At 35.3% G+C, this 23,829-nt stretch overlaps 1 protein-coding gene across 2 annotated transcripts in view; it reads left to right on the plus strand.

The window, feature by feature from the left end:
- LOC105227241 (chitin deacetylase 1) overlaps positions 1-23,829 on the plus strand; it is a 148,116-nt gene that overhangs the window by 38,152 nt on the left and 86,135 nt on the right. The window contains exon 1 of one of the 2 annotated variants that reach the window (XM_011206482.4): positions 7,632-7,928. The exons of the other annotated variant lie outside the window; for it this stretch is intronic. Coding sequence (XP_011204784.2) covers positions 7,859-7,928 — 70 coding nt within the window. The 5' untranslated portion in view covers positions 7,632-7,858. Of the gene's footprint in view, positions 1-7,631; positions 7,929-23,829 lie in introns of those variants that run through there. 2 annotated transcript variants of the gene reach the window in all.

The raw sequence follows: 23,829 nt of genomic DNA on the forward strand, positions 1-23,829 counted from the left end.
TAGAAATTGTTGATTGAGTTCCTTTAAATTATTTTGTTTAAGCTTTAGCCGAAAAGAGAGTAAAACAGGTGCCACCGGAGTTCTCACATAGCTGCAGCAATAAAGCAGTTTCTGTCTGTCCAAATGAGAGTAAGCTATGGTTGAGCCTGGAAGCCAGAGTATACTACGGTTCGGAAAAAAATATTGTGGGTATCTATTTTGATACTTACTCGAATAGTTTCTACGTTTTGCTTTAATAACTTTTTTTCTTGACAGAAGAAGGCTCTGCCTTCCTAAACTAAGCCATCTGATATTATAAAGCGTATTCTGTAGACAATAATAAATAAAACGCATATAAATTGGGACAAAAAAGCACACGGAAATTGTAGTTAACTTGGTAGGACTGTCGTCTATTAATCTGCTAAATATGAGCGAGATCGGTCAACCAGTTTATTTACAGCAGGTGCTTAAATCGGTACACCTCTGTAGTGCGTTGCGATTTTGACAACGGATAAAAATATCGTCCCAATAATTTGTCTCAAACTTTCTATTTCTAACCAAATTTCATTTGCAGAACCGTTGTGAATGTTGGAAAAGACTAACGGTGATTCAGTTTTTTCAAAAAAAAAAAACTACGAGTGATACAAAGCTTTCAATGATGCTCGAGAGATCGTTGAAGACATTCCTCGTTCTGGTCGACCTTGTCCACTGATGAAAAGTGTTTAGAGGACTGGAAAAATCAGTGGCATAAGTGTATTACATCTGGTGGGGATAACTTTGAAGGCGACAAAATAAATGGATCTGCCTATTATTTACAACTTTCGGCTACTTTACAATTCAATTTAATGCAAAGGAGAAGATTTTGGAAGTGTTGGAAGATGTCAATAGTACAAAAATTATTTCTGACAAGTGATCGATAGGCCCAATTTTTGACAATTTTTTGTAATATTTGGCATATATAAGCAATAACGTCTCTTCCAAGACGTCAATCGTATTGGTCTTATCTGCGTAGACAAGCCAGTTCATATAACACCATAAAATAAAGTCCCGCGAAGTTAAGTCGCATGATCTTGGAGTCCACGGCCTAAGCACCAAAGGTCGCCCACATCATCCAATTCATACACGAAGAAGCTATTAACCATAGCTTTATAGCGTTCCCCATTGACTATAATATTATAACCGGCTTCATTTTTGAACAAAGCTTAACCACTGATTCCCTCTGCCTATAGAACCAAACAGTGTATTTTTAAGGATGCAACGGCGTCTCAAGAATGCCTTGCGAATTATCAGCACTCCAAAGGCGACAATTCTGGTTATTAACGCTCCCTTAAGTCAGAATTGAGCTTTATCGCTGAACAAAATTTCCTTATGAAAATCGCGATCAGTTGCCATCTCGTTTTAGACCCTTTTACCAAACATGCAATAAATTTAATTGGTCGTTCGGGTCAAATTACCAACTCTGCTGTGAGGTTATGTCGACTGAATATTAGCTGCAACACGCCATGGGTCTCGGAACGAACCATTATTATGGTCATAAAATTGCTCGTTGTTGCGGAAAAAGTATTGCCTCACTGAAAACTACACGCCACCAAAACACCCGTTGTTTTGCAGAACTGGAGTATACCAAGAAATATGTATACTTATACATAGTAAGCCAGGCTTGAAACACCTTACTTACATAATGAAGAGGGATCAGTGAGAGCGCTGCTAAAGTCAGAGCCTTAATGAGTAAGGTTTTTAAAGGAAATTTATTGTAAAAAAACCAAAGAAAGTAAGAAACAAGTAAGGAAGAGCAAAGTTCGGTTATAACCAAACATTTCTTGCTTTTATAACTTTGCAAGGATTAAAGTCATAAGGTACCTTCAGATACATAAGGCTTGTTAGGTATATGAAGTCAAGGGCGAATTTGCATTTTAGACTTACAGACAAAACATTCTCAGAAAGGATATCAATTATGATATATAGGTTGCCCGATATTTTCGGTAAAAAATCAACTACAGGTACTAAGGTTCACTTATTCGGTACCTAAGGGCACGAACTGCCCTGCGGAGGGGATAGTTCTGACATATTGGCTGTTCTGGTTAGTGCTTCAGATAGAATACGATATGAAAACTAAGGGCGGCCTTGAGGCAGCATCTACCGGCGGTTATTACCGGCAACGAGTACTCGCAAAAACGGAATGACTTCGACCACTTGAAAGGTAACCAGTGACAGTTTAGGAAATAGGACTCCTACCACATTCAAGCTATATAAACAGCAGCGACCTTAATGGTGGAAAAATCAATCGTATGGCAACATCGATAAGACTTTTAGTATAAGCAGCGATGGACAGATCTCTCGCCTATAATATTGAAAGTTGTTTGGAAGATCTTGCGATGATCCAAATTATAAATGCAAATACTTAAAAGCCATGCATACTTATTTGAACAAGTTCTAATTTCTTACCCTACATATCCAGGTTGTTAAACAAATCTGTTGCGTAAATATTATAAGAGAACAGCTAACTTTAAACTATTTACGATGAACCAGAGCTCTACGCTCCAGACACATTACTGCCTACAGCGCAGCTCCGAGCAGAGCTATCAAATTGACTACGGTTTTAAATGTTTAATAAGCCATAAGACCTTAGACTCTTAACAACTCAACTTCCAAAAGAGCTTTAATCTCAAATATCAATTACCAAATAAATGTATTCAATGAATGAACAAAGTTGAAATTAGTAATAATTAATTAGAGTAAAATATATTTCCGAATTTTGCTAAAATAACTTAACATATTGTACCATTAAAATTTTACGAAATTGCACTCCCCGATTTTTGTTTTAACTACCTGCGCTCTAACCTAAAAATAGCTGCATATCAAAGTAGAGGCATAATTTGTTATGCATTTCGCTGTTGCTGCTATGCTCACCATGTTTAGCATTAGTTTACGAGACTAAACTTTCCACACACTAAAACATGCATCGACACCGTGGAACTCTGAATTTTGTAAACGCAATTAAAACTTTAAACTGCAGGATAGCTTAATTACTTACAAGCATTTTTTCGGCTTAAAATATATTTTTGACTTGGCGGTTATTTATGACATGTACTCCTTCACCATAGCTATTACTTAATCTACTACTAGTGTAATTAGATAGTTAGATTTGGTTGTGAAGGATGAAGTTCGACGGTTAGCCGCATTGGTTTATACCAGAAAAGGGTAAGGAAAACAGAGAAAAGATAATAATAGAAATAGTTATGTTAGAAAATTGTATGATAGCTTGGATAAACTGTGCCAATGACACTAGACAGGCTGTGCTAAAGTCGTATTGTACAAGGCAATCGACATATTGAGGCCCGTATGCTCCCAATTGATCTCAGTAACTTCGAGTCAAACCACCACCCATTGCAGATGAGCAGCTCGAGTTCTCGCAAGAATCGACAGTGACCCTTGCCCAGCTTCGTTCTGGTTACTGATTGAACTCCTACTTATCCAGAATCGACATACCAAAAATATGTTCAGCATGGAACGAGTCCCCGCATGAATCTAAACACCTTTTTGCATACCCATCTATTCCTACACATCGGATACCCTTCTTCCTATGATCCGTCGAACCTTACTACCCTAATGGCTTATAGAAAACGTTTACAAAAACACAACATAAATGTAGATAATTTCTCAAATAAAAAAGTTTTTCGTACAATGAACTGATTTCGATCGGTTGATTTATATGACAGCTTGATAGTATAGTGATCCGTAAAAATAACATACTAAAATCGATGACTAAGATATCTTTTGGGTTATAGCCTTTTAAAGTGTAGCCGCTCAGCTGAATCAGCTATATTAGCTTATCTTCTAAAACATTTTTCTCGAAACAGGTCACAGGATTGATGTAAAAATCTATGAATCACACTTGGATAGACATATTTCCTTTGTGTTACCTAAAAACTCCTTAACGTGCTTCACCTTATAGAAGGCATAGACGAAGCGTTTTGAGCTCACTACGAATTTTTCAAAGTAGTCAATATCAATCCCAGGCATTTTGCTATTTTCTGTAAAGATGTGTATACCGAGATATTTCAATCTCAGTCTTTCAGAAGCTGGACGATTTAGGAGAAAGTGACACGATAATTCCATCTCACCTTTCTCTATACAGTTTTGTCGAAGAGCTTCATACGTGATGCGACGAGATTGACTTTGTTGAGTGCAAACAGTTTGGGGATTATCTAACCAAATCTCCATTCTGGGCCAGGTTTGGTTGTTGACGAACGCTTGCTGAGCTCACTGGGGGTTCATAAGTCCAGCGCTAGATCGCAAGAGGACATCGCCTACAATCGGATGCCATTGCAGTAAATTTGTTCTCCCTAGCAAATGTGTGCAATTCAACTTTTGTTGTCAAAAAGTTGGCGCCTATTCTAAACAAGCACGGTATTATCAGTCCATATATTTTCTCATAAACTGACACATTTAAACGCACAAAATACTGTGTTTGTATGTACGATTGGAATACTCGCTGTACGCCCAAGCGTTTGTTTCAATATTAACGGTGCATCTTTAACCAGTTAATCGTAAAAAACGAGTTGTATATTATAGCAAATACTCGTTTTGTATTTAAATATGTATCAGTAGTATTTTAACACATACTTGTATATGAATCTATAATTGTAAATGCACTAAAAAAACTCTGTATGCGAGTAAAAGTTTGCTCCTCCGCACCGGTTTTGTCGCATTACTGGCGATTATTTGTTATGACAGCTTTCATTGAAAAAAATTATAAAAATATTTATTTACATATATTGATAATTTAATGTTTAATAATTTTTATTCTATTGAATGTTACTGTCGCTAAATTTTAACCAAACTGTCTCTTAATTAAAAATATCATTTTTTAAGCAAAATTACTTGTCTATTAAGATATTATGTTTTGCTAAAAGAATTCGATTAAAAATGAAAGTGAAAAAATGTTTTGAGACAATTTAATTCAAACCCCTTTTTACCCTGAAATGGATATATTAAGAGTACCACGATGTTTGTAAACCCCAAAAGGAAATTAATCATTAAGGCAGTATGTGACGGTACATTATCGTAGTTATGAAAAGCTTCGCGCAAATAGTATTCCTTGCTGAGTTTAGCCGGTCGAAAGGAATTCGAAGAAAAAACCTCGTTAATCGAAGAAATCTGCCAACATAATCTAGATTTTTGACCTGCTTTGACGTGGCTTTTCGGCTTCGGCTCAACTTTACCACGATATTCGGCCGATTTATCGTCTGTTTCTATTTCTGGCTCATTGGAAATGTAAACAAGTGAAATTTCCGTATTTGAGATACAAACAAAAACGATGTGAGTTGTAGACCGGTGGAATCTTCGATCCACATTTCAGACGGCGCTGCTTCCCACATATCCCATCAATCAATGAATTTAACGGGTGATTTTTTTGAGGTTAGGATTTTCATGCATTAGTATTTGACAGATCACGTGGGATTTCAGACATGGTGTCAAAGAGAAAGATGCTCAGTATGCTTTGACATTTCATCATGAATAGACTTACTAACGAGCAACGCTTGCAAATCATTGAATTTTATTACCAAAATCAGTGTTCGGTTCGAAATGTCGAAATGTTCGAAAATCCGCTTTTTTATCGACAAATTTTGTTCAGCGATGAGGCTCATTTCTGGTTGAATGGCTACGTAAATAAGCAAAATTGCCGCATTTGGGGTGAAGAGCAACCAGAAGCCGTTCAAGAACTGCCCATGCATCCCGAAAAATGCACTGTTTGGTGTGGTTTGAACGCTGGTGGAATCATTGGACCGTATTTTTTCAAAGATGCTGTTGGACGCAACGTTACGGTGAATGGCGATCGCTATCGTTCGATGCTAACAAACTTTTTGTTGCCAAAAATGGAAGAACTGAACTTGGTTGACATGTGGTTTCAACAAGATGGCGCTACATGCCACGCAGCTCGCGATTCTATGGCCATTTTGAGGGAAAACTTCGGACAACAATTCATCTCAAGAAATGGACCCGTAAGTTGGCCACCAAGATCATGCGATTTAACGCCTTTAGACTATTTTTTGTGGGGCTACGTCAAGTCTAAAGTCTACAGAAATAAGCCAGCAACTATTCCAGCTTTGGAAGACAACATTTCCGAAGAAATTCGGGCTATTCCGGCCGAAATGCTCGAAAAAGTTGCCCAAAATTGGACTTTCCGAATGGACCACCTAAGACGCAGCCGCGGTCAACATTTAAATGAAATTATCTTCAAAAAGTAAATGTCATGAACCAATCTAACGTTTCAAATAAAGAACCGATGAGATTTTGCAAATTTTATGCGTTTTTTTTTTTTAAAAAGTTATCAAGCTCTTAAAAAATCACCCTATATTACGAGAAGACTTCAGGAAGAATATAATTTCATGTTTTAGGTCGGTCGAATGGCCACCAAGATCGTGTGATATCACACGATGAGACTTTTTTCTGTGGGATATGTAAAGTCTAAAGCTTATGCGGACAATCTCGCTTCGTTTCAGGCCTTGGAGCAAAACATCAGGCATGTCATTCACCAGTTACCAGTTTAAATGCTCCAACGAGTCAAAGAAAATTGGACTCAACGGATGAACACGGCCAATATTTGTATATTTCTCCTATAACTCTTGACATAACTTGACGACTTGGTGTGCTTTATGGGCAGAGGGAGTCTTTGATCCGATTATAATGGATTTGGTGACCTTTAATTGTTAAGAACAAGCGACGATTTGGCTTCACAAATTTCTTTAGAGAACTATTTTTGATTCTCCAAGTTGTATTAAATTTTTGTTTGAATTTTTATAGACCCAACATTAGAGAAATAGTACACGAAGGCCCAACTAAACCACTCGTTCGAAAATATTTTAAAAGTACACTTTTTATAATTTTGGGAATGCAGTTGAACAATATTTCTATTGCTGCCTATTATATCACTAAAGCTGCTTTATTCTTAAATGTCATTGCACTTAAATTTACCAAAAGCCGCGATGACAAATTGTAGTTATATGTGATGTGCATTTCAAATTTCATGAAATATTTTCTTATAATTCAAGCAAAGCTTATGAAGATACGCTTGCCTGTGAAGACTCTTATTTTTATTTATCATATGGTACAATAGTTATTTAACCGAAAACTATTTGTTCACACACCCAACCTGTTGTGCTTCGACAATTGACTAGAAACTCGCCACCCGGTGGCTTTAAAGCGCCTTATTACCATATTCATAACTTATACACACCCAGCAGAAATGCCAAACGAATGCAGGAAGGGCAAATAAAAAGTCACGTCGGACCAACAAAAAGAAAAAACACAAAGCAAATAATAAAACAATAAGAGTTACACGCGACAGATCCAATAAAAATCATATGAATTACGTCGGAGCCGCAAAGAAGCGCTTGAAACAAGTACAAAGCAAAGCGCATGCGCGCCTCACTCAAACGTACCGGCATGCCCAACCGACCTGACTCGAGTGCTCAACTCATACAACAAAGCTACAAAACTGGCTAAACTGCTCGCCGGCGGCTTTTAGACCACGTTAAGCCTTAGTTGTGGTTTAAAAGTGAATTGAGTGGAAATAGGCGGCACTCGAGCTTTTAGAAAGCTTCATCGGTGAATTTCTTCAGTTGCTTCTTGCAATTTCTACGAAGACAACGACGTTCAGTTGACGGTCTACATTCGTTCGGGAAGTATCGTCGCTGTGGTTACGGTAGTGGCTGTTAGTGCGTGGATCCAGAGGAAGAAGAGCGAGAGAGGACCTAATAGTTGAATTAATTTGGTGTTAAACGCTTTTCAATCGCATTTAAGCGGTTGTTAGAATATACACTAACAAAAGACGTATCTTTGCATAGATATCGCTTGTTTTCGGTTTAAAAATAAAATGCATAAACGTACGATGGACTTAACTCTGGCGTTAAGTGCTTTGTTGGCACTTTCTTCCTTCGCAGCTGGTAAGTTGGATAACTGTTAAATACCAGTCTCTATACAGATGAAGTGAAACAAGGGAAAAATATGTAAATAGAAATTAAATCAAATAAGATGAAATAAAATTAAATTAAAAAAAATTTAATTAAATCAAATTAAATTAAAATAAATTTAATTAAATTAATTTAAACGAAATAAAAAAATATTAAATGAAATTTAATTAAACTAAATTAAATAAAAAATAGAAAAAAACTAATTTAATTTAATTTAATTTATTTATTTTAAATTAAAATTATTAAATTAATTAAAATTTTAATTTTAATTAATTTTAATTAATTAATTTTAATTATTAAAAAATTTTAAATTAATTTTAATTATTAAAAAATTAATTAAAATTTTAATTAATTAATTTTAATTATTTAATTAATTAATAATTTTAATTTAAAATAAATTAATTAAATTGAATTTTTTTAATTTTTATTTAATTTAGTTTAATTAACTTTCATTTAATGTTTTTTTATTTAGTTATTAATTAATTTTAATTTAAAATAAATTAATTAAAAATAAATAAAAGAAAATTAAATTAAATTAAATATAATTAAAGTAAATTAAATAAAAATTTAAATTCTTAAATTTTTTAATTTTTAAAATTAATTTTATTTTTATTTTAAAAATTTTAAACATATTAATTAATTTTTTTAAGTTTTTTTAATTAATTAATTAATTTAATAATTTAATAATTTTTATTAAAAAATTTATATTTAAAAAAATATAATATTTATAAAAATTTTAATTATAAATTAATAATTAAAAAATTAATTAATATATTTAAAATTTTAAAAGTAAAATTAAAATGAATTTTAAAAATTAAAAAATTAAATTCATTAACTATTTAAAAATTAATTTCAATTAATTTAATAATTTTAATTTAAAATTAATTAATTTTTTAATTTATTTTAATTAATTAATTAATTTAAAAAATTTTAGTTTAAAATTAATTAGTTAATTAATAATTATAAATTTTCTAGATATTTTTATTATTCTTTTAATTTATTTTAATTAATTAATTAATTTAAAAATTTTAATTAAAGATTAAATAATATAAAAATTAATTAATTTACTTAAAAATTTTGAACTTAATTCCTTAATTTAATTTCAATTAATCAAAACAAATTAATTTAATCAACATACTTCAAATAAATTACGTTCAATTAGCAAAAATAAAATAAAAATTATTTAAAAAACATAAATTAATACTATTAGTGTTATATATAGCAAACCTCATACAGTACAATACGGTAACTGCATGACGTATTGAACGAGTTCCGCATGTGTGGAATGCAACAAATTGTCTACGTTGCGTTTTTCCATAGATTTCCTTACTTTTTGTTTTGTTTCGATTTTACCTAACACCGACGGTCGGCAGCTTTTTTCTAATGTTTATATTTCTTTGTGTTATTTATACTTTCATTTTCTTAATATTTTTTGTGATGTTTTATTATTATTATTATTTATTTTCTTGAAATAAATAAAACACGCGACGACTTTCAAACTAACTCCAGCCTCTTAACCGTTTGTTAGGTTAGCGCGGGGTATTGGCGCATGGACGTGAACTCTTTGTTGCAGCCACTTTGTTGCTGGTGTGGTATGACTGGTATTTCTTGATTTGCTTTGTGTTATTTCTTCATTTGTCGTCAGCTTATCTTTGCTTTTTGCAGTTTTTCCCCATCTCTCTTATTTTCCACATAGCTTTTGTCTGCTTGCCGTGCCCCACAGAAATTAGGTAATACTTGTGCTCGAAGAGTTTTCACTCAGACTCACGCTATCACTCTTATACATACGATTTTATTGACTCTTTCTCTTATCAATGTTGAATTTCGTTGTTTTCACAGCGCGTAAACATCGAACTATTATTAGCTGAAAGCTTGGATACACATCTGCTACATATATCCGCATTGTACTTCACGTCTCATTTGCATATCGCCGAGTTTTTTCTTTCACTGCATGACATTTATATATTTTTTATTTTTTTTTTTGTGATTTATGCCAACAATATGACCATTGGTCGCCTGACATTTCCTCGAAGTAAAGTAGCGTTAATGTAACTGTTTAGTTGTCAGCTGAGCTTTCAGATACTTATATGTGACTTACTCGACGTCCTTGGTCATACTGGTATATATAAATTTAATACAAAATATACATACACTACATTGACTTCCTACTCCATTGAACCCGCCAAAAGCGTTTACTTAAGTAATTTAGTGTCACTTACACATCAGACTTGCGACAAGTTGCAGTCATAGAAAAACTGTGGCAAGGTCAATTCCTTGCATCGAATATCAAATGGCTGGCTAATATCAATTGCAGCAGTTTCAGTGTCAATGTCGCCATTTATTACTTTGACTAATATATAATTATCGATTTTGTATAATTGTGGAATTTTCTTATTGCTGAACCTCTTAGACTGGCGGTTTTAACTACACAAGCTACAAATAAACAATGTGCAGAATATTAACAATAATGCACGATTTTTACAATAATACAGGGTATTTCAACTTGATTCAAAGCAAGTTCTTTGTAGTTGTTTTTACAAAAAAGGATTAAGAGGAGTGATTGTGTGAAAACGTGCAATTGGTCTTTTGATTGGGAATCCCTGTTGATCACAACTTGTGTGTTTGGGTTGGGTATACCCAATATTTATTCCTCATATTGCAATACTGCTTTCAAAACAGTTTAGTTTTTTAACTACATTTGCCTAGCTGGAAGTAGATAGCCATATCTTTGATATTTCTTCACATATATATATTCAGTATCGGCGAGTGTTCTCTTGGTTCAAATCCTTGACCATAGCAGAGTATCTAGAATGTTGTTAAAAAGTTAATTAAATTCAGTAGAATAGTAAAACCCTAGAAGCTTTATGATGACAATATGTCGCAAATCCATACAAATCATAAATGTTTTGAGTGGCAAATCGAACAACCAGATATAAGTCAAACCTTACTAAAAATATTGCAAAGTACTTAAATAGAAATTAGCCCAATAAAGCATCAACTTTTTTCCATGAATTATACTTAGAGAAGGGTTTAGGGTCTCTTCGACAAATAGGACACAACTCTCTCTCAAATACCGCACCAAGTAAAGGGTGATTTTTTAAGAGCTTGATAACTTTTTTTTTAAAAAAAACGCATAAAATTTGCAAAATCTCATCGGTTCTTTATTTGAAACGTTAGATTGGTTCATGACATTTACTTTTTGAAGATAATTTCATTTAAATGTTGACCGCGGCTGCGTCTTAGGTGGTCCATTCGGAAAGTCCAATTTTGGGCAACTTTTTCGAGCATTTCGGCCGGAATAGCCCGAATTTCTTCGGAAATGTTGTCTTCCAAAGCTGGAATAGTTGCTGGCTTATTTCTGTAGACTTTAGACTTGACGTAGCCCCACAAAAAATAGTCTAAAGGCGTTAAATCGCATGATCTTGGTGGCCAACTTACGGGTCCATTTCTTGAGATGAATTGTTGTCCGAAGTTTTCCCTCAAAATGGCCATAGAATCGCGAGCTGTGTGGCATGTAGCGCCATCTTGTTGAAACCACATGTCAACCAAGTTCAGTTCTTCCATTTTTGGCAACAAAAAGTTTGTTAGCATCGAACGATAGCGATCGCCATTCACCGTAACGTTGCGTCCAACAGCATCTTTGAAAAAATACGGTCCAATGATTCCACCAGCGTACAAACCACACCAAACAGTGCATTTTTCGGGATGCATGGGCAGTTCTTGAACGGCTTCTCGTTGCTCTTCACCCCAAATGCGGCAATTTTGCTTATTTACGTAGCCATTCAACCAGAAATGAGCCTCATCGCTGAACAAAATTTGTCGATAAACACATTTCGAACCGAACACTGATTTTGGTAATAAAATTCAATGATTTGCAAGCGTTGCTCGTTAGTAAGTCTATTCATGATGAAATGTCAAAGCATACTGAGCATCTTTCTCTTTGACACCATGTCTGAAATCCCACGTGATCTGTCAAATGCTAATGCATGAAAATCCTAACCTCAAAAAAATCACCCGTTACCTTTAGGAACAACTCCAACAGCGGCTTTTGTACTGGTAATAAATCTGCCAACTATAGACCTCTTCGCTGAAAACTGCGCAGCAAAATCGGCCGAACGACTACTGGCTGCACGAGAATTTACATGTAGAGACTTCGGGCATGGCTCGGTGGGTAATGGCGGTTTGACAAAACACTGACTACATGATCCCATTTTTCAACTGAGAAAGAAGGTTCAAAATAAACATAGTAAAGATGGTTGACATGAAGGTATGTTAGCTACGCGCAACACTTTAAACATTTATACCGATGACTCAAAAAAGGACGATGGAGTTAGTGCGAGGATAGACTATCTAGAGTCAGGCATAAGGCAGCCTTTTAAATTGCCGAACCAGAGCAGTATACGAGGTGTGTTCAAAAAGTATCGGGAATTTTGTGTTTTTTCAAAAATTATTTATTTATTCATGAATATCTATTTTGTCCCCTTTCAAAGTAATCCCCATGAGATATTATACACTTGTGCCAACGGTTTTTCCAATCTTCGAAGCACTTCAAAAAATCATTTTTTTATCTTCTTCAGCTCCTCCTTCGATGCCGTCTTTATCTCGTCAAGAGAAGCGTAACGTCGTCCTTTCATGGGCCTCTTCAGTTTAGGGAACAAGAAAAAGTCACAGGGGACCAGATCTGGGGAATACGGTAGCTGCGGCATCATTAGTGTGTTGTTTTTTGTCAAAAAGTCGCACACTAGCAACGTTGTGTGAGCAGGGGCGTTATCGTGGTGCTTTTTTTTGAATAGTTAATAATCGAAGACGATCCAAAAAACGTGCAAGAAAAGCAGCTGTCAACATGTAAATGAACATACAAAATGGCCTGGCATGAGTACCAACATAACGCCACAAAAAATTGGAAATTCGAATATACGTAACCCGCGAAAATTCAAAATTCGCGACCTGCAGACATTTTCAGAGTCAACATCTCCGTAGAGAGCCAAGCAGCAATCAAGGCAGTAACCTCTTGTCGCATATCTGCCAGAAATGTATTGGAAAGAATGCATTGCCAGAAGCAAGCAACTACACTTCTAATGGATGCCATGGACGAGATTGCCAAGAATGGTGTAAGGCGAACACCCGTAAACGTGTTCAACATTGGGAAACCCATACATTGTCTATACGACGATCTGTGCAGAAGCATGGTAAAGAAAATCAACAACCGATGGAACGCGCTACTGCAATGCGCAAAACGGTAGATCGGAAATACACAAAATTCCTATTGGCACTCGATAGAAGAGACTATCAGAACATGATCGGAATACTAACTGGCCAATCTCTGATGGCGACACTTGCCCGCCAAATGAAGCTGACAGAAAAATTTCAGGAAATTTCAATAACTAGGCACTAGAAAATAATGAAGCATCTCTTGTGCATTTGTCCCGCATCGGCAACATGCGCTGTAAGCATCTGGTGACCCCGGTATGACACACTTGAAAAAGTATCGATAATGAGGCCACAGAGTCTGTTAAAATTCGCGTATAGGTACATGCGTGGCTCATTGGCCTACCAGATTTTGTACATCAACTAGAATTAATCTTTGCATTATTAGCGTTCAAATAACCTCCAAAAATTTTAAAATTGAAATTTTAATATCAAAATACATTATCTATATAAATATAACCGCAAAAATGTTAAGTCCGCCATATTTAGCAAAACCTCAAAGACTTTAAGTCGCTTTCAATGAAGAATATGTCAGCAATTTGTTGAGATTGCGAAATTCTTCAATCACAGCAGCCGTTTTATAAAAATACTGGCAACACCATGGCGCTGAGCAACTTTATTTCTGAATGTCAAATGGTTATGGCAAAACAAGTTTTACAAGGAACAAAAAAATACGAAACGCTTATGCGATAATTTTACAAAAGAAAAATCAACACACACGAGTACATACGAATTTACGCAAGTCTTTTCGAGTTATTTCGCTCAAACAGATGCGGATGCTAACCGGCGGGTGTTGAATAATGCAAAATGCCTACGTAAAGAACACGCTCGCCATGGCTGTAATGCAAATTAGACAGCAGCAACAACAATAATAATAACAACAACAACCGCAGCAATAATGGCTTTGAAATGGAAAAATATTATTGCAGATGAGCTGAAAACGAAACTTAATGCCAATCGAATGACAACTAGTAGCACTACAAAAGTAACAACAAGTGTAGTAAAAAAACTGGTAAATATATAGAACCGGTTAATTATGCAAAGTTTGCGTCTAAAAAGCGACACACGCTTAAGCGGCATGCGGTTAATTATGATGGCAAACTTGTCAGAGCGATTAGCGCATGCGGCTGCCAGGCGGGCGGGCGGTCCGGCTGCTAGCAAAAAGAAAACAAAATGATTTCAGTTATAAATAGCAGCGAATGCCACAATAACGGGTGCTTAATGAGCGCTTAAAAAAATAAAAAAAAAAAAAAAAACAAAGACAAAAACAAAAAAATTTAAAAATAAGAAGAAAAATGTTAAAAATAAAAGAAAAAAAAATTAAAAATATAATTTTTTCATATTTTTTAACAAATTAATTAACTTTGGCATGGCTTAAAATTATGTAAATATTTTCTTGGGTACTTTTTGCACTTTCGGCCATGGTCAATAGCACGGCGAACGCATACAAATGCGCCGCAAAATGCGAACGAACGCCAAACAGCGTGTGCGAATAACATATTGCCATGCAACAAATCATGCAACGCCAACGACTGACAGTCGATAAATCATAGCGCCGCTGAAAAGTGAAGCGATAATAAAGCAATAAAAATTATTTATGCTTTAGTCGCGCTTACCAAGCGTGTGCGAGCGTGTCTATATGTGTTTTGGCAGCCAAAAGAAAGTATTAGCCAGTACAACAACAATAACAAAAACAACATTTTTTTACATTTTTCTTGCGCTTCCGTTTATGTAATGCGATTGCCACTAATATTATTTATCGAACGCATATTTGTCTGGCGAGCGCGTTTTTTTGGAACTGGCCGAAGGCAAGTTGGCGGCTAGAAGAAAAAAGTGTGTAGAAGAAATAGTTCGTGGCCAAATGCGAGCTTACAAACATACGTAAACTGGCTAGCAGCAGTTGATAAACAGCCAAAGAGGAGATATGCCATATATAAAGGGTAGTCGAAAAAGTCTTTTCGTATTTCGAATCAAGCTTCAATTTATTTTTTTATGTTCATACCAATAAATAAATAAAAAATATGTATTATTTTGGTTGACCACTTTTTGCCATTTTTCCGCTAGAGACATTATTTCGTCAGTGAAAAACTTTCATCGGTTCATCAAAATACGAAAAGACTTTTTCGACTACCCAATATTATATATACTATATATAGATATATATTATATACATATAATATATACTAAAAAAACATATGTATACATATATGTATGTATATATATATATATATATGTATATCCATAAAATACTTGTAACCACATATCGATTAGCCTGCTTGTCACGCTGTCGCACTCATTCACTGCCAAAGCTGCCAATGGCAACATCAAGTGGCGCATTGGCGCATGCGCTACCCAATTTCTTGTTTTTCATTTAATTTTTCAATCTTTTTAGTTTTTATGTCAACAACTTTTGCTTTCGTTCGCAACTAGTTTGCTTCATCTGCCAGCTGGCGTGCCCAATTCGCTTGTAGTGTGTATTTCGGTTTTCTAGTCACACAGCTTCCACTTTCTTTGTGCCCCGCGGCGCCTGGCTTTTAGCTCTTCACAGCTTCGCGTATATTACTTTACTTCTGCTTTATACTTAATGATTATGTAAAAGTTATTGGTGTTTCGCTTTTGGCTTTGCCGCTGTTGCTGCCCACTGCCTTACATATCGCTATAAGCGCATGGCTGTTTTATTTGGACATGTGGCTCTCCAAGCTTTAGTTATGCGTTGACATACATATTTTCTTGATTGGCGCTATTATTGTACAACTGTCAATAAAATAAATTGATGCATTCAACTCTTGTTGTGTTAATTGCATAGGCGGATGATACTGCTACTAAATTTCCATTTCGATTTTATCACTAAACCTGCTTTATTGTAAGCGAGCATCGAAAGCTCAATAGGCTTGTATGAAGAGTAGAGCAACTGAGATGGCACATCATTCGTTAATCTCAAATATAGAGTTGTAGAGCATAAAACGTATACCCTGGACGTATTTTTCGAAGTAAATAAAGCACTTAATAATGCATCCAATGACGCAATGGTCAATAATCTGGAAAAGCTAGGATAGAACCCGCCATTATAACATGGATAAAAACTCTAATAAGAGACAAAAATTTTAATGCAAAATGACCCGATGCAGATTGCTCAGATTAGCGGAAACAGGTACTCTTCTGGAGAGTATACTCTCTGTTTATCTTCACTCTCCTCACTTGTATCTAATGAGCCTCTGGGAAAATTTGAATAAGTATCACCCAAAAGATTAGCCTTTACAGACAGCATAACTGTACTAGTAACGGGTAAGTTGCTAGATACAATAAGTAGCGTGATGAAAGCGTTCTAAAGGTCATACACCTGTGAGCAATATCGGCAAACCTTGAAGCAAATACCGATAAGAAGGAGGTACAAGATCCTATCGTGGAAATATACAAGATTTAGTTGGAAAGAGTTAACTACTAAGGATCATTCCAAGTATCTAGGATTAATTTGGACAGCAATTTCATGCGGGAACTCAATGTGGAAGAGTATGAAAAAAACGTACTGGTGCTCTCTACGCATGTAAGAAGATGTTGGAATCTACACGTAGCGAATTTTCCTGTCAGCAAAATCTCATACAAAACAAGGTTGGTACGGATAAAGTGATTCGCTGTTCTCTGTATAATGGAAGCCTTAAGAATCATTCCAACGGTGCCCTTGAAAAGTTACTCAAACTGCCATCAATACGCGCTATAGTGAAAATCAGCTACAAAATTGGCTGTGTTAGGTTTATTCTGCACAAGGAGGGCTCGATAAGCAGCGCGATGGAGAATACAATAGATCACATTCACTTGTGCTTTATTTGGGAAAGAAGGTTACGAGATCAATATGTATATACTTCAGTAGCCAGACGGCAATTAAAGAAATAATATCACATCGCATTGCGTCAGAGAATGTTTTTAGAAGCAGGAAAGCAGTAGATAAAGTGGCTACCGCAAAGCGGTTACAGCCAAGGAATTTCGGGAAACAAAATAGGTCATGATATATCCGCTTGGAAACAGAACCAGTTCAGGAAAGACGCATGTCGCTAAAAACGATACACAATAAAACTTTCGAATGGTCTCTCAGAGCAGGGTGAGATCTAATCTTAAGGACATTCGGAACGCATAATAGATAAAAAATTGTTAGTTATGAAAGAATCTCATAATGCTTTCATAAAAAAATATTCATTCCGAAAAAGTGTATTTATACAGTTTAAGGAGAGATTTATTGTGTATAAAGAGACTTTTGTTGAGCAAAAAGTTCTAAGTATACAAAATTATAGATATTATTGATCGATACCCACCGTTTACTAAATTTTACAACTCATGATAGTCATGTTGGCCCCGTAGAATATATACTGCTTTTGGTAATAATCCATCCCTAAAACTGTACCGACTGACCGCTTTCGACTAAATTTAGTATTCTCATGTCACAGTCCGAAAATGCCCAAAATTTCCCAAATCTATCCAAAACTGTTGAAGCCCCTAGGTCCAGAATATGTGGAGCCCAGTATTTACAGTTGGCTTTTGACCCAATATATCGGTCAATATATGGGATATATAATTGAAATTCAGAGAGGATCATTTCCTGACAATAGTAATTCTTTGTATCAAAGTTGGGCTCAACCGCCGCAATACTTCCATGAGTCCCCATATACCTAACATGAAGATTTTCGAACTCCCGGTTGACTTTGTTCCGCATATATCGGTCAATATCTCAATAAAATGATAGAGATAGAGATTTTACTCATAACAGTGTATCTATGCGCCTAAAACAGATAAAATTAGGCCAAAAATTGACCTAGCTCCCATATAACTAATATAAAGATACCTTAATGAATATCAGAGAACATTTTATTAGTATGTGGCATATTAATAGCATGTAGTCTTAGCTAAACTAGTTAAAATTAGGTTAATACTACCCCCAACTTCCATATAATACATATGTATGTATAATGATTTTCGTTTTTCGAACAAACCTTTTTTCATAGGTATATGTCGGTCCGATCCTCTGGTTGACATTTTGCACCTTAAGATATTTCCCTGGTTTTAATTCTTGCTAGTTGTAAGAGCATAAAATGTTCGGTTGAACCCAAACTTATCCCTTTCTTACTTGTTTACATCCTTTACATAAGTGTTGTGGAAGTTGGATGACATACCTGAAAGAAAGTTTTAGAAAAAGGCTTATTATAATACTTATTATACCACTAATGCAACTATTGATGACTTTGTCTTCAGCATGTAATATTTTTTATCTTTCATTTATATGTATATGTATACGTAATACATTAGTACTCATTCACAGTGGAGCCATTAACAACTTCAACGACTCCCTCTCAGTGAATGGTGTACTTAGAGTCAAACCACCACCCATTGCCGCTGAAGAGATCGAACTGCCGTGAGAAATGAGAGTAATCCTTACGCAGCTTTGTTCTCGATAAAGTAACAGATTAAACTCTTACTTATCCAGAACTAGCAACCTCATTGCCTCATGCCCTACTAACCTTACTCATCTAACACCCCGAAGAAACAGCACGTTTCCTGGGACGTTGGATGACTTCGATGACAACTTATCTAATGGGGATTGGGTACACGTTACACTAACAACAACAACTTGTATATAAAATTGATATAATTAAATATGTCTATATTTTTTACTGTTATCCCTTTTCCTGTTCCCTGAGAGAAAAACGCATCAAATGTGGCAATTTTATAAAGCCAAAGTGAAACAAAGTAAATATGTATGTACTCGTATTATTCAGTACTGCGCTACAATTAAATATTGCTCTAGGCAACTGTGGCGCACAAAATAATGCAGTAAAAATTTTGTTGCGTAAAGTGCAACCTGCTCCAGCTATTTGCAAGGGACATTGAAGGTTTTTATTACATGCTCACTTATGGAAAGTTAAAATACATTCTTAAACGCATAAAGTGGCGAGGAAGAAAGACTTCTCAAACAATTTATGTTCTTACGCTATCTACTTGGCCATTGTTGCACTGCCTGAGCCTATTTGTCTCACTTGTTTTCACTTATTTGCCGATAAAAGTAATTTCTTACGCGCCTTGCGCCATGAAGGGCAGTGCAAGCGTTGTGTCCAGTGCAATTCCTTCCTTGCACTTTTTGTTTTTCTCCTCCATATTTTGCTTTCATGCACATTCATGTCCATTTTGCTTTTGACTTGAATGCAATTCTCCGCTATAAAGATAAATTGTATATATGTATATCCGTTGCATAATTGACACCCTGTATTCAATGCCGCCAGTGAACTCCGCCGCAAATTCGGCGACCACCGCAGCGGTTGCACAATGAGTGTTGCACAAATTTTATGCAATTTCCAATGAATATGACTATCAGCTTTATATCAGCAAAGACTTCAATAATGTGCAGTGCGCTTGTATGCGCGGGTGTGTATTTGTGTGTGTGTGAAGCTTAACTTTGATATTTTACGCTTATGGCTGCAGAGCGTTATGCAATCGAACCTTTAGTTGGGATTTTCCCTTTATTGCGCGGAAAATATTATTTACACTCCTTTGTATTTATTGCGGATATTTTTTATGATTGTTCAACTTATTGGCGATTCGTGCTCTTTTAATTTGCCAAACATCACATGCATGCGTGCAGCAGTTATCACACACATACACGCACGCGCACAATCACATGCAGGGGCAAAAGTTTGCAAAAATGTAAAAGGCACATAAAATGTAAGCGAACTGAAGTAGTGAAATTTTCAACAGCCTTTTGTGCAATAAAGTTATTTATGTAAGTTATTTATATGTATATATACAAGTATATATGTTATATAATCATATGTACAAATATATGTATACCATACATACTTACATAGGTTTATTTTTAAGTTTATTTCATCACTTAAACGCTGAAATATAAATAAAGAGCAAGAAATTCTGAAGATATGTGTGTATGAAGAAATTTTTTTCTGCATAGGTACACAAGAAGCTTCAGACATATACAAGTATAATTTATCGAACTGTTTCGAAGTTGAAATTACAATTACCTCGTAGCCATCAAAGAACTGAGAAATCTTGAATCTGATATTAAAATGATGAAGTGTCATGATTTAAACCAATCAGTTGGCTTGAAATAGATCCGAAGAACCGTTAACACAATTTGAAAGAAATTATGAAGTGAGAAAGAAATTGGGTAACAATATCTGAAAAAACCCTTTTCAGACCAAGGAAAATGTTGTCAACAAATATGAAAAGAAAAGAAATTCATATAAAGAGGCCTTTGCTTAGGAAAATTCACTGCCAAAAAAGTGCCAAAAATGCAAAAGTATCGATACTACTTAACGATAAATTTCGATAGAATATTATGTATCGAAGAATTCTGATAGATAATTATCGTTAACTTTTTTTATCAAAAGTGTAACTTTAAAATACCATCTAGATTATCATATATCGATTAATTCCGATATAGAATTATCGATTATTATCGATAACTTTTTTTATCAAAAGTGTAACTATAAAATACTATCTAGATTATCATATATCGATGAATTCCGATATAAAATTATCGATTATTATCGATAACAGTTTTTCTATCAAAAAATGTAACTACCAAACACTATTTAAATAGTGATACATTAATTATATTCCTAAAAAAATTAAAATTTCACTAGTTATCGATATATATTCCTAGAAAGCTATATCAAATATATTTCTCTAAATAAGACAGGCAAATTTAAATCGTGCGTGTTTATTTCTGAGTAGCGTTGTCATCTGATTAATGCAGAAAATTAAAAAAAATAAAATAATTTTTATAGTATTAGAATAAAAATTAAACCTTTACCACTTGTTGGCCTTATGCGCGTTCAGCTTAGAATTTTTTCGGAAAATATTTAATTATTTTAATAATCAAAAGTTGTAGCATACCCTGAACAAGGTTTATTAAGTTTGTGACGAAGTTTGTACACTCAAAGGAAACGTCGGAGACCCTACAAAATGTATATAGGGTGATCACTTTCGAAGTTTCCTACTTTTTTTGCAGAAAAAACACAGAGACTTTGAACTTAATGGGGAATGTTTATTATCATTTGAAAAAATATTCTTTGGCATTTATTTTTTGAAGATGATCTCTTTCAAATATTGGCTGCGGCTACGTCTCAGATGGTCCATCCGTTAAATCCAATTTTCGTTGACTCGTTTGAGCGTTTCAACTGGTAACCAGCAAATGACGTGATGTTTTGTTCCAAGGTCTGAAACAAGCTTGTCCGCATATACTGTAGACTTTACATATCCCCACAAGGGAAGGTGTAACGGTCATATCGCACTATATTGGTGGCCAAACGACCGGCTCAAATCGTGAAATAACCTGCTCACCGAGGCATTTTCTCCACAAATCCAATGTCTGTGGGAAGTGGCGCTGTCTTCCACCGGTCCAGAAACCATACATTACCGTATTTTTTTTTCTAGATGAAATAGCAACTCTTGAATCTCTTGAAGTTGTTCTTCATCCCAAATGCGGTAGTTTTGCTTGTTTAAATACCCATTAAGCCAGAAATGGGCCTCATCGCTGTACAAAATTTGGATCGAAAACGTTGGATATTCTTGGAACTTTTCAAGAACCCATAGAGCGAAGCCATGTCGCTTGGGAATCCAAGTCGTTACTTACGTCAGTTCGAGTTGTTGCGAACGAGTTGGACTCTCCATGGTCTTCTTGTACACTCTCAGCAACGGCTGCTATATTTTCTTTACTGCGTGCTGGAATTGGTCTGAACGGTCGAATATTATCCAATGGGTTTCGAGATGAGTAATGGTATTGCAAATATGGCATACGCTCGGTAGGCCGATTATGCTGACCATAAGTTAAGCGAAGCGCGCGAGACACATTTATTACGGAACCCGTTATATAAATGATCAGCATGACGAGCTGAGTCGGCCCATTTGCATATATGTGAAATAGTTTCTCAGTTTATAAGATTGACCATATAGTGTTGATCACGTTCTTTTCTCCCCATGAAGCTGTTAATTTTCCGCAATTACCAATATCGGACCACTATAGACCATATAACTGTCACACAAACTGATGGATCGAAATCAAGTGCTTGTAAGGAAAGCTTTTGTATTTGTGAAGGGTATTATAGCTTCGATGCAATCGAAGTTAACATTTTTTCTTGCTTGATATTCTAGTATTCAAAGCACGAAAGTATTTGCATACTTCAGTCTGATGGTATAATCTTGCTTTATATCAGTTGCTAGTTCGATTCGTCGCTCTCTGGATTTTGGCGAATTTTTTTATACCCTCGCAACAAAGTTTTTTAATTTATATTTTTTCGTTAGTTGAGCTCTCTATTGAACTTCCATATATTTCGACATAATTTCTCGAAGAAATATATAGTAACTAAATATTTTCAGTGTGAAAGGTTTCAGCAAATAAATTTATTTCATTTATATACACACATATATTTTATATTTTTATATTTTTCGTAACATTTAAGTTTTTTACATTCCTTTTATTACTACCTTTTATATCCTTACCCACCACCACCACAGCGGACACAACCGACACAAATATTTACTGCGGTCGTTGCGTTTATTTATATGCCAAAAAAAGGACCGTAATTGAATTTATTGCCAGTCTTACGCACACGCCGAATAACGAAGCCTCTTTCTTGCCGTGAATGCCAGCACACACAAGCGGCTTCGTTTCCAATTCCGCACGCCACCGCACCGGTCTTGCGCGGCCAAGTGTCGCGCACAATTGTCCTGCTGTCATTATTGCAAGTTTTTATATTTTTATTTTAAAATTTACATTTGTAAAGATTTTAACATTTCGCGCCGACCAACAAAGTGTGTGTGTGTGAGTGTGGTACCTTTGTATGTGTAATACAACGGCAGAGATGTTGAAAGTCGCAATCAACGAGCGTTTCTCAAGTGTCGCAGTCATCGATAAAGCTTTGTTTCCACCACAATTGTGCTTGTTGTTGTGCGTGCGTGTACTCGTTGGTAGTTGTTGTTGTTGCTGCAATTGACTCACAGCGATCAACCGTTTAAATGTGCAGCTTTACGCGCATGATTATTGCAGCGATGTTGTTGTTTTGCACATGTTGTTGTTGTCACATGTTGTTTGTGTTGTTGTTGATGCTGCTGTTGTTCTCATTTTTGGCGGTGTTGCTGTGGCTGTTTTGTTGCTGCTGCTGTTACTGATATTTTGTTATTGTTTTTTTTTGTTTGCAACTTTTGTTGGTTTTTGTTGTTGCAGCGTTAATTGTTATTGTTGTTGTAATCGATATTTCACTTCTGTCGCTCACATTATTATTCTTGATGTATATTTGGTTATTGTTTTTTTTGTTTCTGTTGTTGTTGTTGTTGTGCTGATTATTGTTATTATTTTTGTTGTTGTTGCTGTGGTTACGCAGTGTTGGTTTGACCATTTCGCACCAATTTCGGTATTGTTTTCAATCGTCAGCCGCAGCAATTTACTTTGTTTGTGCCACCATTGTTGTTGGCGTTTATTTACACATTCGCATACCGGCGCCGCAGCAGCTACAGCGTCAGCTACGCCACCGCCAGTCGCTGCTAGTGAAATATTGAGAGAATTTCAAGCGTCCATTACGCCCAGGCGCCAACATTGCATGACTTTTTTTTCGACACGAGTCATTCCTTTGAAAGCAGTTTATTTGTCATACTCTTATTTGCATAC

Source organism: Bactrocera dorsalis, chromosome 4, assembly GCF_023373825.1.
Source record: "Bactrocera dorsalis isolate Fly_Bdor chromosome 4, ASM2337382v1, whole genome shotgun sequence".
NCBI lineage: Eukaryota > Metazoa > Arthropoda > Insecta > Diptera > Tephritidae > Bactrocera > Bactrocera dorsalis.